This window comes from Oncorhynchus mykiss, chromosome 13 (assembly GCF_013265735.2).
Source record: "Oncorhynchus mykiss isolate Arlee chromosome 13, USDA_OmykA_1.1, whole genome shotgun sequence".
Lineage (NCBI taxonomy): Eukaryota > Metazoa > Chordata > Actinopteri > Salmoniformes > Salmonidae > Oncorhynchus > Oncorhynchus mykiss.
The window spans coordinates 30,521,488-30,537,816 of NC_048577.1; the positions used below are offsets into that span (position 1 = coordinate 30,521,488).

Consider the following 16,329-nt stretch of genomic DNA (forward strand, 5'->3'; position numbering starts at 1 on the left):
TTTTGGAGTTGGAGCTACAGGATGCAAACTTCTGCCTGAAGAAGCTGGCCTTAGCTTTCCTGACTGACTGCGTGTATTGGTTCCGGACTTCCCTGAACAGTTGCATATCACGGGTACTATTCGATGCTATTGCAGTCCGCCACAGGATGTTTTTGTGCTGGTCGAGGGCAGTCAGGTCTGGGGTGAACCAAGGGCTGTATCTGTTCTTAGTTCTGCATTTTTTGAACGGAGCATGCTTATCTAAAATGGTGAGGAAGTTACTTTTAAAGAATGACCAGGCATCCTCAACTGACGGGATGAGGTCAATGTCCTTCCAGGATACCCGGGCCAGGTCGATTAGAAAGGCCTGCTCACAGAAGTGTTTTAGGGAGCGTTTGACAGTGATGAGGGATGGTCGTTTGACTGCGGCTCCGTAGCGGATACAGGCAATGAGGCAGTGATCGCTGAGATCCTGGTTGAAGACAGCGGAGGTGTATTTGGAGGGCCAGTTGGTCAGGATGACGTCTATGAGGGTGCCCTTGTTTACAGAGTTAGGGTTGTACCTGGTGGGTTCCTTGATGATTTGTGTGAGATTGAGGGCATCTAGCTTAGATTGTAGGACTGCCGGGGTGTTAAGCATATCCCAGTTTAGGTCACCTAACAGAACAAACTCTGAAGCTAGATGGGGGGCGATCAATTCACAAATGGTGTCCAGGGCACAGCTGGGAGCTGAGGGAGGTCGGTAGCAGGCGGCAACAGTGAGAGACTTATTTCTGGAGAGAGTAATTTTCAAAATTAGTAGTTTGAGCTGTTTGGGTATGGACCTGGAAAGTATGACATTACTTTGCAGGCTATCTCTGCAGTAGACTGCAACTCCTCCCCCTTTGGCAGTTCTATCTTGACGGAAGATGTTATAGTTGGGTATGGAAATCTCTGAATTTTTGGTGGCCTTCCTGAGCCAGGATTCAGACACAGCAAGGACATCAGGGTTAGCAGAGTGTGCTAAAGCAGTGAGTAAAACAAACTTAGGGAGGAGGCTTCTGATGTTGACATGCATGAAACCAAGGCTTTTTCGATCACAGAAGTCAACAAATGAGGGTGCCTGGGGACATGCAGGGCCTGGGTTTACCTCCACATCACCCGCGGAACAGAGAAGGAGTAGTATGAGAGTGCGGCTAAAGGCTATCAAAACTGGTCGCCTAGAGCGTTGGGGACAGAGAATAAGAGGAGCAAGTTTCTGGGCATGACATGTAAATAGCATAACAAAAATGGGAATTTTTTAGAAAAAAATTAGATTTTCAAAACAGTAGTACGTCTGAGATTCATTCCACCAGCACTAAGCTTTTATCAGCTTCACTTTATTGAAGAAGTCCACATCTACTCGTTTTTGTAGTTCAGAATATGTATGTTTTATAATGTTTTATTGTGTGTTATGTGTTATGTGTTATTTTAACTGGTTGAATGATGCAAATTGCTTATCTATTTGTTCTATTGTGGCCAGACCCTTTCTCCCCCACTCAACAAATACTTTATCAGACCAGGATGGAACATAATAGTAATAATAATAATAATAATAATAATAATAATAATAATAATAATAAAAACATTGAGGTGTATCAGGCTCCTTAAAAACATTTCTCAAAAGAAAGGTATTGTTTGTTTAGGCACTCTGCTTTGCTCCTGAGTGGCGCAGCCGTCTAAGGCACTGCATCTCAGTGCTAGAGGCGTCACTACAGACCCTGGTTTGATTCTTGTTTAGATCCCGGGCTGTATCACAACTGGCCGTGATCGGGAGTGCCATAGGGCGGCGCACAATTGGCCCAGCGTCGTCCGGGTTAGAGGAGGGTCTGGCCGGGGTAGGCCGTCATTGTAAATAAGAATATGTTCTTAACTGACTTGCCTTGTTAAGTTTTAAAATTATTTGTATATATGTATTTAAAGAATGCATGGCTGGAAGAGAGGAATTTGTTGCGGTCTTGACTTCAATATTTTTCCACAGGGGGGCTTCAGTGTCCAATTTATCAGGGAAACCTAATACCCTGGCATTTGCAGCCCATTATTAATGTTTACAGATTGGTAGGCCTAGGCCGCCACTTTCCTTGGGCTTTTGCAAGGGAGCTTTACAGATACAATGGGCTCTGTTACCCCAGACAAATGTCATGATTGTTGAATCCAATGTTTAAAAATATGAAGAGGAAAGAAAAAATTAAGGAACCTGGGAAGAGAACATTTTTATGGCATTAATGCACCCATCATGGATAGTCACTATTCTCCAGCTCTCTGTTTTGTTTTAAGATTTGTAACCAGTAGTTGTAGTTAAGCTTGAAGATGAGCTTTGGGTTTCTAGGTAGTGTACCGCATGTTTCTTTATTTGACATCCACATTAAAGCTTCTGATGCTCATTGTAGTGATAGTTATTAAAATATAATTCTTTATAATGCAGTCACACTCGGCACAGAGTCCCAATGCCAGTGCTCCCCAGTGTCTTCAGAGCCAGACGGGACCCAGCCGAGGTAGAGGGAGCCCCTACAACAATCGATCCCGTGGGAACCCCTGCACCAACAGAGCTACACAGAATACCCATATCCATCCGACTGAACATAATACCCACACAAACAGAGACGTGCAAACACAACACACTAATCAATCCAGTGGAAACCCCTACAACTATCAATCCAGCGGGAACCACGGCACCAACCAAGCGAGACGGAATCCCCATATCTTTACGACGGAACCTAATCCCCACACCAACAGAGCCAGGCAAACCATCCACACCAACCAATCCAGTGGGAATCCCTACACCAACCAATCTAGTTGGAACTCCTACAGCAATTGATCCATCAGGAACCCCTGCACCAACTATGCTAGACAGAATCCCCACATCCATCAGCCTGAACAAAATTACCAGACTAACAGAGCCAAGCAAACACTCCACATCAACCAATCCTGTGGGAACCCCTTCACCAATTAATTCAGTGGGGACCCCTGCACCAGCCAAGCTAGACGGACTCCCCACACCAACAGACCCAGGAAAACCCTCCACATCAACCAAGCTAGACGGAATCCCCACATACATCTGCCTGAATGGAATCCCCACATCCATCTGCATGAACGGAACCCCCACCTCGATACAGTCCAAAATCCCCAGACCAATACAGCCCAAAATCCCCAGACCTATACAGCCAAAATTCCCCACACCAATACAGCCAGGCAAACCCTCCACACAAAATAATCCAGTGGGAACCCCTATACCAATTGATGAAACATCTGACTCCTCTGAGCACCAGGACCAAGAAATGCAAAGGCCAAAAAGAAAAATGTGGACAGGTAAGCATTAGGAGCCGGTTTCCCTGACCCAGAGTATTTCATTTTTTTTTAAAGGCCCGGACTAATCTGTGTCACAACGTATTGCATATTTGCAGTTTATTTGCAGTTCTCACGTGTTTGCCATTTCTCACACAGAGGGAGATCTAATCGTTGCTGAAGACGGTGCAACCATTCAAGCACAAAAGAAAATCAAAACAACAGGTATAACTGATATTTCAATTCACTTATTTAGGCTTAAGGTTCTGTACAATCAATCTACATTTTTGTATTGTGCCACATTGTCACGATAATGCAAAATGCATCATATGTTGCAAAACACATCATTATGAGGATGTGGCACAATACACTTTGCATCTTGAAGTGCTATATCTTGAAATCTTGATTGCTGACATGTAAAACATTTTGGAACTGGATCAACAGTGCACTAATGATGATGAAGAAAACAACAAAACAGTTTTGAGTGTATTATTCCATTAATACTATAAATGGAGCTGAAAAACATTAAAATAAGGATTGTATCAATAATTTGCTATCATATAGCATTGAGACAAAAATATTAAATAGTTTTACGATCCTGTGTTTTTAAGCTTTCAAATGATATTAAAGACAAACGTATGATCTTTATTAGTTGCAGGGCTATGGGTATTTCATTATAGTGGGGGGTCCAAAATGAGCCAGCTGAGCACCTCTATCCCCTGAATGGTTGTTCATTCAGGTGCAAGATGAGCCATGCTCATTATTTCTACCATCGGCATGTATAGAAAGTTTGATTTAAATAAAAAAGATGATTCATTTAATATGCAATAACCTCACAGCTACTTAATCACTTTCACTCTCAAAAGTATCACCACAGACAAAATACACCAGATACATCATTGGTGATATAAATCTGAAGCATCCGTTTAGAACTTCCACTCACCAGCAAATATAGTGAGAAGAACATGCAGTATGTTGAGTGCAGAACATTTTTTGCTCACACTACAGACTGCTATATCGATCTGCTAATACATGACTAGTAAATGACTAGTAAATGGCCAGTGCACACTTTTTTTTTTTTTTACCTTATATTTATTTATTTTTTATTCCGATTTTTCAGGGGGTGCTGTATGACAGACTCCATGAAATGAGGTATTTTGGTATGGTTTCCTAGAAGCAAGGGTGGCTCATATAATCCATTTGGCTCAATTTACCCCAATCTCCCCGCCACCAAATGTTGTAGACTTGACGCTTTGCCAAAGTTTCAAAAAAATGTTGTTGTTTAGGAGTCCAAGGGTGAATTGAGTTCTTGCACACACAGACTATTTGATCTGTTCGTAGAAGAGTGGCTGAACATGGATACGGATAGGCCCACGGTGTCAAGACATGCAGAGGTAGACACCGAAATATTAGATCAACTAGAAAAACACAAAGGTAATTGATTTAATATGGAATTGCCTCATGGCTACCTCATAGCTTTCACTATAAAAAGGTATCATTGTGAATGATTTACGTTCTGCAACTTTGTGAAGGCGTCCGCATGCTTCCCAGCCAAAACAGTTCGCAAGAGTTCGTGCATGGTAACATGTTGTGACGTTTTGGACTTCGGTGAGGGTTTTTTCGGTTGTTCGGGTACACCATTTTTTTTTCTTAAGGCAAGCTGAAGTTCGGAACTGAAGTCTACGCCCCTTCGGTGATTGGGATTCTTCAATAAAGTATTTTTTTGTCATTCAACGAGAACTCGTTTTGATGCAAATCTTTTCATTAAGAAATACTGCACCAAACATCTTAGTCTCGCAATTTTACATCTAACTAAGATCTCCTTTACAAAAACGTCTAAATTAATAACAGATTTCTTGAGTTATTTAGATCCATTCTGACTGTTTTGAGGAAGCGTATACTGGCTACAGCGTATCAAAACGGACCAACAGTACTATTGCCACGTTTTTCTGGCAAAGGTCTTTTGAAGGGAGTAGGCGAGCACACTCGTTCGGGTTCGCCTAGCCGCCAGCCGAACTGAAGCATGCTGACGCCTTAACAAAACATTGTCACAGTTATCCCAAGGATGAATTTGCAAACATAACATTTGATTCATTTCATCTGTTTGTAGAAGAGTCGCTGAACATGGATACGGATAGGCCCATGGTGTCAAGACATGCAGAGGTAGACACTGGAGTATTAGATCAATTAGAAAAGAGCAGCATTGTACAAGCAACCAACAAGCAAACTTTGTGGGCTATAAACTGCTTTAAGGACTGGCTGGCAGAGAAACAGATGATAGTGGATTTTTCAACCATTGAGAAATCTGAAATGAATGTCCTCTTGCGAGATTTTTACTGTTCTGTTCGAAGGGGTAAAGGTGGGGAGTATTGCATCCCAAGCTATATCGGAATCCGGGCTGGCGTGAACAGATTCATTAACCTCCCTCCCCTTAGCAGATCCTGGTGCTTGATGAAGGACAGTGAGTTTACCTCCTCTAATAATGTATTTCTTAGGGTACTAAAGAAACTCAGACGAGAGGGCAGGGACAAAACTACCCATCCTAAGGTGATTACAGCACAAGACCTTGAGATTCTTCAAAACTCTACTGTGCTAAGCCCCTACACACCCAGAGGACTAGTGAACAAAGTGTGGTTTGATATCCAGTTACACTTTGGCCCCAGAGGAAAAGAGGGCAATAGACGGCTAAGGCCACAGTCGTTTGTAATAAGGTACGATGAAAACGGAGCAAAATATGCAACTCTGACTTCCAAAGAAGAAAGACCGAACCACAAAGATGCAGAACTGGCAGAATCGCTGTGGAATCATGTTTCAGAACCCTGATAGTCCACTCTGTCCAGTCGCCTCCTTGGAGAAGTATCTGAGCAAGATCCCGCCAGATGCCATCCTAAGAAGATGGTCATCACCAGTGACAGCATGTGGTATAGCCAGGAGCCAATGGGGTTCAACTACCTTTCATCAATGCTGCCGACTGTGCCAGGTTTGCTTTTTTTCAAGCAAATTTCATAACATTTTAATATTCGCTAAATAGCTAAGTTGTACTCATAACTCAACCTGTTGTTGCTTCTTGGCTCACTCACTCTCTTTTTCTCTCTCTAGGAGGCTGGTACATTGGAAAAGTACACAAACAATTGCTTCCGAACTTTGCGCGAGATCATGTCTGTCAGCAGACTGATAGTTCCTTGAAGAATGTCGTAGCTGAATCAGAATTAGTTAGGTAACATAGAGAAATAAGATGTTTTAATTATTTTATACTTGTCATTATAATGTCTTCTTTTGGACTATACTGTTGGCAGTTGCATTTTCCTCTCTTCTCTAGGGAAAAGTCACTTGGGGCCCAGAGAGGGGAGAGGTCAGGCTTGTCTTTTACATGTCTGGTAATAGGCAGAATATCAGAAAGGGAAAAGTCAGGTTTAAACATTGTCTTCATAATGAATATATCTGTTAAACCATGTGAAGGGCTCCACCATGTCTGTACTCCAGTCACTCCCTCCTTTTTCCATTGGGGGGAGGAGTATGGTAATGTCTGGAACCATTGTATGTCCCTCTGATGTTGCCCTTATCTTGATTTAGTATATGACCTAGAGGCTCACTACCCTCCGGGAGTGTCCAGGAGGGGTGTATTTGAGATGGGAGTATCTAGAATTGACAATTGATATATGCCATTGGATGAGGTAATGTTTTGGTAGAACAAGATTAGAACCTCATCTTAGAGAGCAAACTGAACGATAATTTATAGCTAATGCTATCTGGCTATGGGATACTCCTCTCTCTCAAGTAAAAGGCCTTTGTGCTGTTTTCCTATTATCTGTGGTTCGTCATGTTGGTGCTCTTGCTACTGGTGAGTCTCTGATCCAGCTCTACGCAGACGACACCATTCTGTATACCTCTGGCCCTTCTTTGGACACTGTGTTCCCTCCAGGCAAGCTTCAATACCATACAACTCTCCTTCCGTGGCCTCCAATTGCTCTTAAATACAAGTAAAACTAAATGCATGCTCTTCAACCGATCTCTACCTGCACCAACATCACTACTCTGGACGGCTCTGACTTAGAATACGTGGACAACTACAAATACTTAGGTGTCTGGTTAGACTGTAAACTCTCCTTCCAGACCCATATCAAACATCTCCAATCCAAAGTTAAATCTAGAATTGGCTTCCTATTTCGCAACAAAGCATCCTTCACTCATGCTGCCAAACATACCCTTGTAAAACTGACCATCCTACCAATCCTCGACTTTGGCGATGTCATTTACAAAATAGCCTCCAATACCCTACTCAACAAATTGGATGCAGTCTATCACAGTGCAATCCGTTTTGTCACCAAAGCCCCATATACTACCCACCATTGCGACCTGTACGCTCTCGTTGGCTGGCCCTCGCTTCATACTCGTCGCCAAACCCACTGGCTCCATGTCATCTACAAGACCCTGCTAGGTAAAGTCCCCCCTTATCTCAGCTCGCTGGTCACCATAGCATCTCCCACCTGTAGCACACACTCCAGCAGGTATATGTCTCTAGTCACCCCCAAAACCAATTCTTTCTTTGGCCGCCTCTCCTTCCAGTTCTCTGCTGCCAATGACTGGAACGAACTACAAAAATCTCTGAAACTGGAAACACTTATCTCCCTCACTAGCTTTAAGCACCAACTGTCAGAGCAGCTCACAGATTACTGCACCTGTACATTTCCCACCTATAATTTAGCCCAAACAACTACCTCTTTCCCTACTGTATTTAATTTATTTATTTATTTTGCTCCTTTGCACCCCATTATTTTTATTTCTACTTTGCACATTCTTCCATTGCAAATCTACCATTCCAGTGTTTTACTTGCTATATTGTCATGCGTAGATGTAATAGGTGGCAGGGAAGTCAGGCGCAGGAGAGTCAAATGGAGTGTAAAATGGAGTCTTTTAATAAAGTCCACGGAGTATGCTCCATAACACTAAATGTACATAAACATGGGTACAAGGACCCGACGCACACCTATACAACAATCACACTACACTGACAATAAAACAATCTCTGACAAAGACATGAGGGGAAACAGAGGGTTAAATACACAACAGGTAATGAATGGGATTGAAAACAGGTGTATGGGAAGACAAGACAAAACCAATGGAAAATGAAAAAAGGATCAATGATGGCTAGAAGACCGGTGACGTCGAACGCCGAGCACCGCCCGAACAAGGAGAGGCAACGACTTCGGCAGCAGTCGTGACAGTACCCCCCCCCTGACGCGCGGCTCCAGCTGCGCGTCGACACCGGCCTCGGGGACGACCCGGAAGGCGAGGTGCAGGGCGATCCGGATGGAGACGGTGGAATTCTGATAACATGGAAGGATCTAACACGTCCTCCACCGGAACCCAGCATCTCTCCTCCGGCCCGTACCCCTCCCAGTCCACGAGGTACTGAAGGCCCCTCGCCCGACGTCTCGAATCCAAAATGGATCGAACAGAGTACGCCGGAACCCCCTCGATGTCTAGAGGAGGCGGAGGAACATTACGCACTTCAGCCTCCTGGAGCGGGCCAGCCACCATCGGCCTGAGGAGAGACACATGGAACGAGGGGTTAATACGGTAATGAGTGGGTAGTTGTAACCTATAACATACCTCGTTCACTCTCCTCAGGACTTTAAACGGCCCCACAAACCGCGGACCCAGCTTCCGGCAGAGAAGGCGAAGGGGCAGGTTTCGGGTCGAGAGCCAGACCCTGTCCCCTGGTGCGAACACTGGGGCCTCACTGCGGCGACGGTCTGCGCCAATTTTCTGACGCCTTATGGCACGCTGAAGGTGGACGTGGGCTGCCTCCCAGGTCTCCTCAGCGTGCTGAAACCAATTGTCCACCGCAGGGGCCTCGGTCTGGCTCTGATGCCAAGGAGCCAGAACCGGCTGATACCCTAATACACATTGAAAGGGAGTAAGGTTAGTGGAGGAGTGACGTAGCGAGTTCTGAGCCATCTCTGCCCAGGGCACGAACTTCGCCCACTCCCCCGGCCGATCCTGGCAATAAGACCGCAGAAACCTACCCACATCCTGGTTAACTCTCTCCACCTGCCCATTACTCTCGGGGTGAAAACCTGAGGTAAGACTAACCGAGATCCCCAGACGCTCCATGAACGCCTTCCAGACCCTTGATGTGAACTGGGGACCCCGATCAGACACTATATCCTCAGGCACCCCATAGTGCCGGAAAACGTGTGTAAACAGGGCCTCTGCAGTTTGTAAGGCCGTAGGGAGACCGGGCAAAGGGAGGAGACGACAGGACTTAGAAAACCGATCCACAACGACCAGGATCGTGGTGTAACCCTGTGAAGGTGGAAGATCGGTCAAAAAATCCACCGACAGGTGTGACCACGGCCGTTGAGGAACGGGTAGAGGTTGTAGCTTACCTCTGGGCAGGTGTCTAGGAGCCTTGCACTGGGCGCACACCGAGCAGGAAGAAACATAAATCCTCACGTCCTTAGCTAAAGTGGGCCACCAGTATCTCCCGTCAAGACAGCGCATCGTCCGACCTATCCCAGGATGACCAGAGGAGGGTGACGTGTGAGCCCAATATATCAATCGGTCGCGTACAGCAGACGGAACGTACAGACGACCAGCTGGACACTCAGGGGGAGAAGGCTCTGCACGTGACGCCCGCTCAATGTCCGCGTCCAGCTCCCACACTACTGGCGCCACCAAACACGAAGCTGGGAGTATGGGAGTGGGATCCATGGACCGCTCCTCTGTGTCATACAGCCGAGACAATGCGTCTGCCTTAACGTTCTGGGAGCCTGGTCTGTAAGAAAGAGTAAACACAAAACGAGTGAAAAACATGGCCCACCTTGCCTGGCGAGGATTCAATCTCTTTGCCTGCCGGATATACTCCAGATTGCGGTGGTCAGTCCAGATGAGAAAAGGGTGTTTAGCCCCCTCAAGCCAATGCCTCCACACCTTCAAAGCTTCTACGACAGCTAACAGCTCCCGGTTCCCCACATCATAGTTTCGCTCCGCCGGGCTGAGCTTCTTAGAAAAGAAAGCACAGGGGCGAAGCTTCAGTGGCGTACCCGAACGCTGAGAGAGCACTGCTCCTATCCCAGCTTCGGATGCGTCCACCTCCACTATGAATGGCAAAGAGGGATCCGGATGAGCCAGCACAGGCGCAGAAGTAAACAGAGTCTTCAGGTGCTCAAAAGCCCTGTTCGCCTCAGCCGACCACTGCAAGCGCACCGGGCCCCCCTTTAGCAGTGAGGTAATGGGAGCTGCCACCTGACCAAAACCCCGGATAAACCTCCGGTAGTAATTGGAAAACCCCAAAAAACGCTGCAACTCCTTTACCGTGGTTGGAGTCGGCCAATTACGCACGGCTGTAATGCGGTCGCTCTCCATCTCCACTCCTGAAGTGGAAATCCGATGCCCTAGGAAGGAGATGGATTGTTGGAAAAACAAGCATTTCTCAGACTTGACATATAGATCATGCTCCAACAGGCGACCAAGCACCCTGCGCACCAGGGACACATGCTCGGCGCGTGTAGCAGAGTATATCAGAATATCATCGATATACACCACTACACCCTGCCCGTGCAGGTCCCTGAAGATCTCATCTACAAATGATTGGAAAACTGATGGAGCATTCATCAACCCATATGGCATGACCAGGTACTCATAATGACCTGAGGTGGTGCTAAATGCCGTCTTCCACTCATCACCCTTCTTAATACGCACCAGATTGTACGCACTCCTGAGATCCAATTTTGTGAAAAAACGTGCCCCGTGCATTAACTCAATAATCGTATTGATCAGAGGTAGCGGGTAACTATATTTCACTGTGATTTTATTAAGACCTCGATAATCAACGCACGGGCGTAAACCGCCATCCTTTTTTTTCACAAAAAAGAAACTCGAAGAGACGGGTGAAATGGATGGCTGAATGAACCCCTGATGCAGGGATTCAGAGATATATGTCTCCATAGCCTCCGTCTCCGCTTGCGACAGGGGATACACGTGACTCTTGGGATATGCAGCGTCTACCAGGAGATCTATCGCACAATCCCCCAGTCGATGGGGTGGTAATTGAGTCGCCTTCTTTTTACAGAAGGCGAGAGCCAAATCGGCATATTCGGGGGGAATGCGCACGGTGGAGACCTGGTCTGGACTTTCCACCGTAGTAGCACCAACGGAAACCCCTAAACACCTACCTGAGCATTCTCGCGACCACCCTGTGAGAGCCCTCTGTGGCCAAGAAACAGTGGGGTTATGACAAACTAACCAGGGTAGGCCTAGCACCACAGAATACGCAGGAGAATCAATAAGGAAAAGACTAATCTTCTCCTTGTGACCCTCCTGCGTTATCATACACAAAGGTGCGGTTACCTCCCTGATAAACCCTGACCCTAATGGTCGACTATCTAAGGCATGAATAGGGAAAGGCATATCCACAGGAACAATAGGGATCCCTAAACTATGAGCTAGACTTTTATTAATGAAATTTCCAGCCGCACCCGAATCTACTAGCGCCTTATACTGGGAATGCAGTGAAAAGTCAGGAAAAGAGACAGAGACAAACATTAGTGCAGCAGAGGGCTCTGGATGAGAATGGTGCCTACTCACCTGGGGTGACGCCAGAATGCCCTGCCTGCCCTCTCTATTCCCAGAGGAACCAACCCGGCACCGACCAGCAGTGTGCTCTCTGCGACCTTGAATGGTGCTCGAGCGGGAACCCCCTCCGGTCTCCCTGCGCACCATCCCTCCCAATTCCATAGGTTCGGGAGAGAGGGTGCGGGAGGATGGAACAACCAGACCCCGATCTAGACGTCCACGAGTAGCCAGCATGTTGTCCAGCCTGATGGACATGTCCACCAGCTGGTCGAAGGTGAGGGTGGTGTCTCTACAGGCCAGCTCCCGACGGACGTCCTCGCGTAGACTACAACGGTAATGGTCGATCAGGGCCCTGTCGCTCCATCCAGCGCCGGCAGCCAAGGTCCTAAACTCCAAGGCAAAATCCTGTGCACTCCTCGTCTCCTGCCTCAGATGATAGAGAAGCTCACCCGCTGCTTTGCCTTCAGGTGGGTGATCGAATACTATCCGGAATTGGCGGGTGAACTCCTCAAAATGGTCCAGCGCCGCAACCTCCCTACTACACACAGCGCTGGCCCATTCCAGGGCTTTCCCGGTGAGGCATGAGATGAGGGCGTAACTCTTCTCACGGTCAGATGGTACTGGGGAGGCCGTGGCTAGATACAAGTTCAGTTTAAGGAGGAAACCCTGGCAGCCGGCAGTATCTCCGTTGTATCCCGTAGGTAGGGATAAATGGATCCTCGATTCCGGAGAGGAAAAATCGTTCACGGGAGATTCCGGTTGTGGTGGTGGCGCTGGAGAAACTCCCTGTCTCTCCCAGCGATCCATTTTCATGGCAATGTGATCCATGACGGAGCTGATAACGTCAATCTCCCTAGCTTGTTCCTGAACGCGTTCCTCCAGCTCCATGGGCATAGTGTCCTCTCCTGCTGACTTCATATATTTGGTCAGAGATTCTGTCATGCGTAGATGTAATAGGTGGCAGGGAAGTCAGGCGCAGGAGAGTCAAATGGAGTGTAAAATGGAGTCTTTTAATAAAGTCCACGGAGTATGCTCCATAACACTAAATGTACATAAACATGGGTACAAGGACCCGACGCACACCTATACAACAATCACACTACACTGACAATAAAACAATCTCTGACAAAGACATGAGGGGAAACAGAGGGTTAAATACACAACAGGTAATGAATGGGATTGAAAACAGGTGTATGGGAAGACAAGACAAAACCAATGGAAAATGAAAAAAGGATCAATGATGGCTAGAAGACCGGTGACGTCGAACGCCGAGCACCGCCCGAACAAGGAGAGGCAACGACTTCGGCAGCAGTCGTGACATATATTGTATTTACTTTACCACCATGGCCTTTTTTTGCCTTTACCTCCCTTCCCACCTCATTTGCTCACATCGTATATAGACTTGTTTATACTGTATTATTGACGGTATGTTTGTTTTACTCCATGTGTAACTCTGTGTCGTTGTATGTGTCGAACGGCTTTGCTTTATCTTGGCCAGGTCGCAATTGTAAATGAGAACTTGTTCTCAACTTGCCTACCTGGTTAAATAAAGGTGAAATATTTTTTTTTTTTTAAACTGTAAGTGAGAGGGGTGGATCTTTGCTTAAAAAGATCTGTTGCCATTATGTTGACACTCTCAGAATTCATTTATAGACACTGAATTGATCTGAGAGTCACAGGGCTATGGTGAAGCTCATATTATTACAATATTAAGTTTAAAGTATAACTCTGACTTGTGTGTGGTTTGTAAACTCTCCTTTCACTTAGTAATACAGGAAATTACCATGACAAGAGTTATTGAAAACCATCAATGGACAACAGAAAGAGATGTCAAATAGGCACAATGTGAGTCAAGGCAGTGACATGATTCAGTTTTACTTCCTACCAGCAACATTCTCTCGGTCTTATACACAAATAGAGAGCTTGACAAGATGCATACAGTCCTCACCATATGTATTTAGATTTTTTTTGTGGTGACAGTCCAGAATGCAACCTTTTAAATTGAGGTTGTATATTAGGTATAGATTTTGCTTTGTGCTGTGACTTTACTATTCAGAATTGTAAGCCTTTTAAGCTTTCTTTTCACCAACAAGTTGCACACTACTGGAAACTGTTTAACCATAATCATCCATTTAGAAAATGTAAAGTTTAGGGAAAAAAATCTCAGCACTACGAAGAATGGATGGATAAGAGGATATAGTTGCTTCTGATGGATAATTGGGGATAATTCATTTTTGTATGAGAATTTCTCAAATATAATTTTCTTTGTGGCTGGAAGCAATTTGAGATCTGTTTTTAAACTGGTAAAAATAACATGTCTACACTACTTTGTATACCATCTCTTGTGGCAAATGGTCATACTTACAGCTGTTTAACAAATTAGTTGTACCCTTCACATAGAAATTATATTTCCCTAATTTACAAGATCTATTGTTTAAAGGTTATGTACCAACTATCTAAAATTACCTGTACCCCCTTAAATTCAAGATGTTGAACTATATATCTCTTTCTCAGAAAGAAATAGAACTAACAAAACAATTGTGCTATAAGAGTGCTTGAGAGTTAAGGTGGTTACAAGAAGCATGGAAAACCAGATGAGCCAAACATATGTTGCGGGAAGGAACAAAAGGCCCAAGAGAAGTTGTAAACCATAGGGAACCAGGAATAAGAACGCATCGAGAGAACATATGGAGTGAAACAACCTCGTCTGAGGGCATTTGATGTAGAATATGAGTAATAACAAGTACATGTATTCTAAAGTGTGTAGGCATAGTGCACTTGATTACATTATAATTTTGGTCTACATGCATAATTGTAGCCTACTTTTCCTTGCTGGCACTAGGGCTGCTGAATCAAGTGCACCTACGCTTAACAGTGCGAAACAAATGTAAAAAAAATAAAGAAATAGGAAAGCAAGGCTTTATTAGTTTATAAACCATGTCTTTGGGCTTATTGTTTTTTACGGAAATGCTTGGAGATCACGATAGACCTGTTGGTAACCGCTGTTGTGGCCTTTTACTTACGAAGCACATCGGAGCATGAATTGAAATAACTTTCCCCACTACAGATTGACCGTTTATTAGTAAGGAAGGGCAAAGGCCTGCAAATGACTAAACCTGATATTTGTATACTGGTGAGAAGAATCTGTAGTAAAACTCCGACTCGAGAATAAACTGTCTCACAAAATGAATAATTAGACATTCGAAACCAACTGGAACCATTTACAAACGTATTGGAATGACCACACAAACTGAAATTGTCATTCATGGGGTGCGGGCAACCGTAATTTGAAAACCACAAATCAGAACCACAAACCCTGCCACTTGCTACTGGGAGGAGAATATAACCATTATGCAAAATGGAACTGTGACTGCAATGATTGACCTAACATGTCAAAGTTGTTTGTAGAAAAACTTTTTGTTTATGAGAATGAATGAAATACCTAGTGATGAGTTAGGCAGTCATAGGTATACTGAGCCCATAAAGCATGGATGAAAACTTTCATCACTGAAGAATCATTTGATAAAATGGCAGTATATTGCAAAATAGACTACGATTATGCGTGTAGACCAACATTATAATGTAAAATCTGAATGGCTATGTCTATAGACTTTAGGATACTTGTTTTACTGATTACTATACAATACTGGTCCGTGCTTGCCAGCAATGGAATGTCAGGAAATGTAGAAACTGAAATTCCAAATTCAAGTGTTGTAGTTATCCATCTGACTAGCTTTTAGCTTTTGCACTCAACATGGAAATATAATTGTTGTATTGAAGAATACAAGGCTTATCAAGAGACTACGCATGATTATTCATGTAACACACCGACTGTGTTATATTACGATGAGCTATATTATAATCACTAGGCCTATGCATTGCATGCAGAATGTTAAAGAATGTGATGATGAGTTACTATGAATGTCGTCAGATCGATATAAGCATTAATTAATTACATAAAGAATATATCTCTGTTCACTTCCTGCAAAATAATGTTTGACACTAGACAACATATTTTGTTTTATTTTGTATTATTATATCATTTACAAAAATAAACATTTGAATATTAAAACTTATCTACTTGCAGAGAAACAGCTCAACATTTACATTACTTTCAGTCATGTAACAGACTCCCATCCATAGCGACCCACAGAAGCAACCAGCTTCAACACCCTGCTCAAGAGCATGTCGACAGCTCTCCCACAAGGTCAAAAACGGGGACCCGAACCAGCCACCTCCCCAAGCTCCCAACTGCCAGGCCACCAGCCCTCCAAGATCCACAGTTCCCCGAGAGCTGCCCCTCAACCATCCAAGACCCTGCCCTCCCATATTTAAATGTGTGTGTGTATGTGCACGTGTGTGGGTTTGAATGCAAGTGTGTGTATATGCATGTGTACACGTGTACAAAACCTGCGCGGCATCAGCCTCAGTTAAACGGGCATTAGATGTAACAACGTTGCCCCTCAG

The 16,329-nt window shown here is 44.8% G+C and overlaps 1 protein-coding gene across 1 annotated transcript in view; it reads left to right on the top strand.

The window, feature by feature from the left end:
* The first annotated feature begins 2,444 nt into the window (after window positions 1-2,444).
* The window catches only part of LOC118938065, a 28,722-nt gene continuing 14,837 nt past the window's right edge, over window positions 2,445-16,329 (top strand). The window contains exons 1-4 of the mRNA XM_036939734.1: window positions 2,445-3,306; window positions 3,442-3,507; window positions 4,624-4,716; window positions 5,393-5,993. Coding sequence (XP_036795629.1) covers window positions 2,445-3,306; window positions 3,442-3,507; window positions 4,624-4,716; window positions 5,393-5,993 — 1,622 coding nt within the window. The remainder of the gene's footprint in view (window positions 3,307-3,441; window positions 3,508-4,623; window positions 4,717-5,392; window positions 5,994-16,329) is intronic.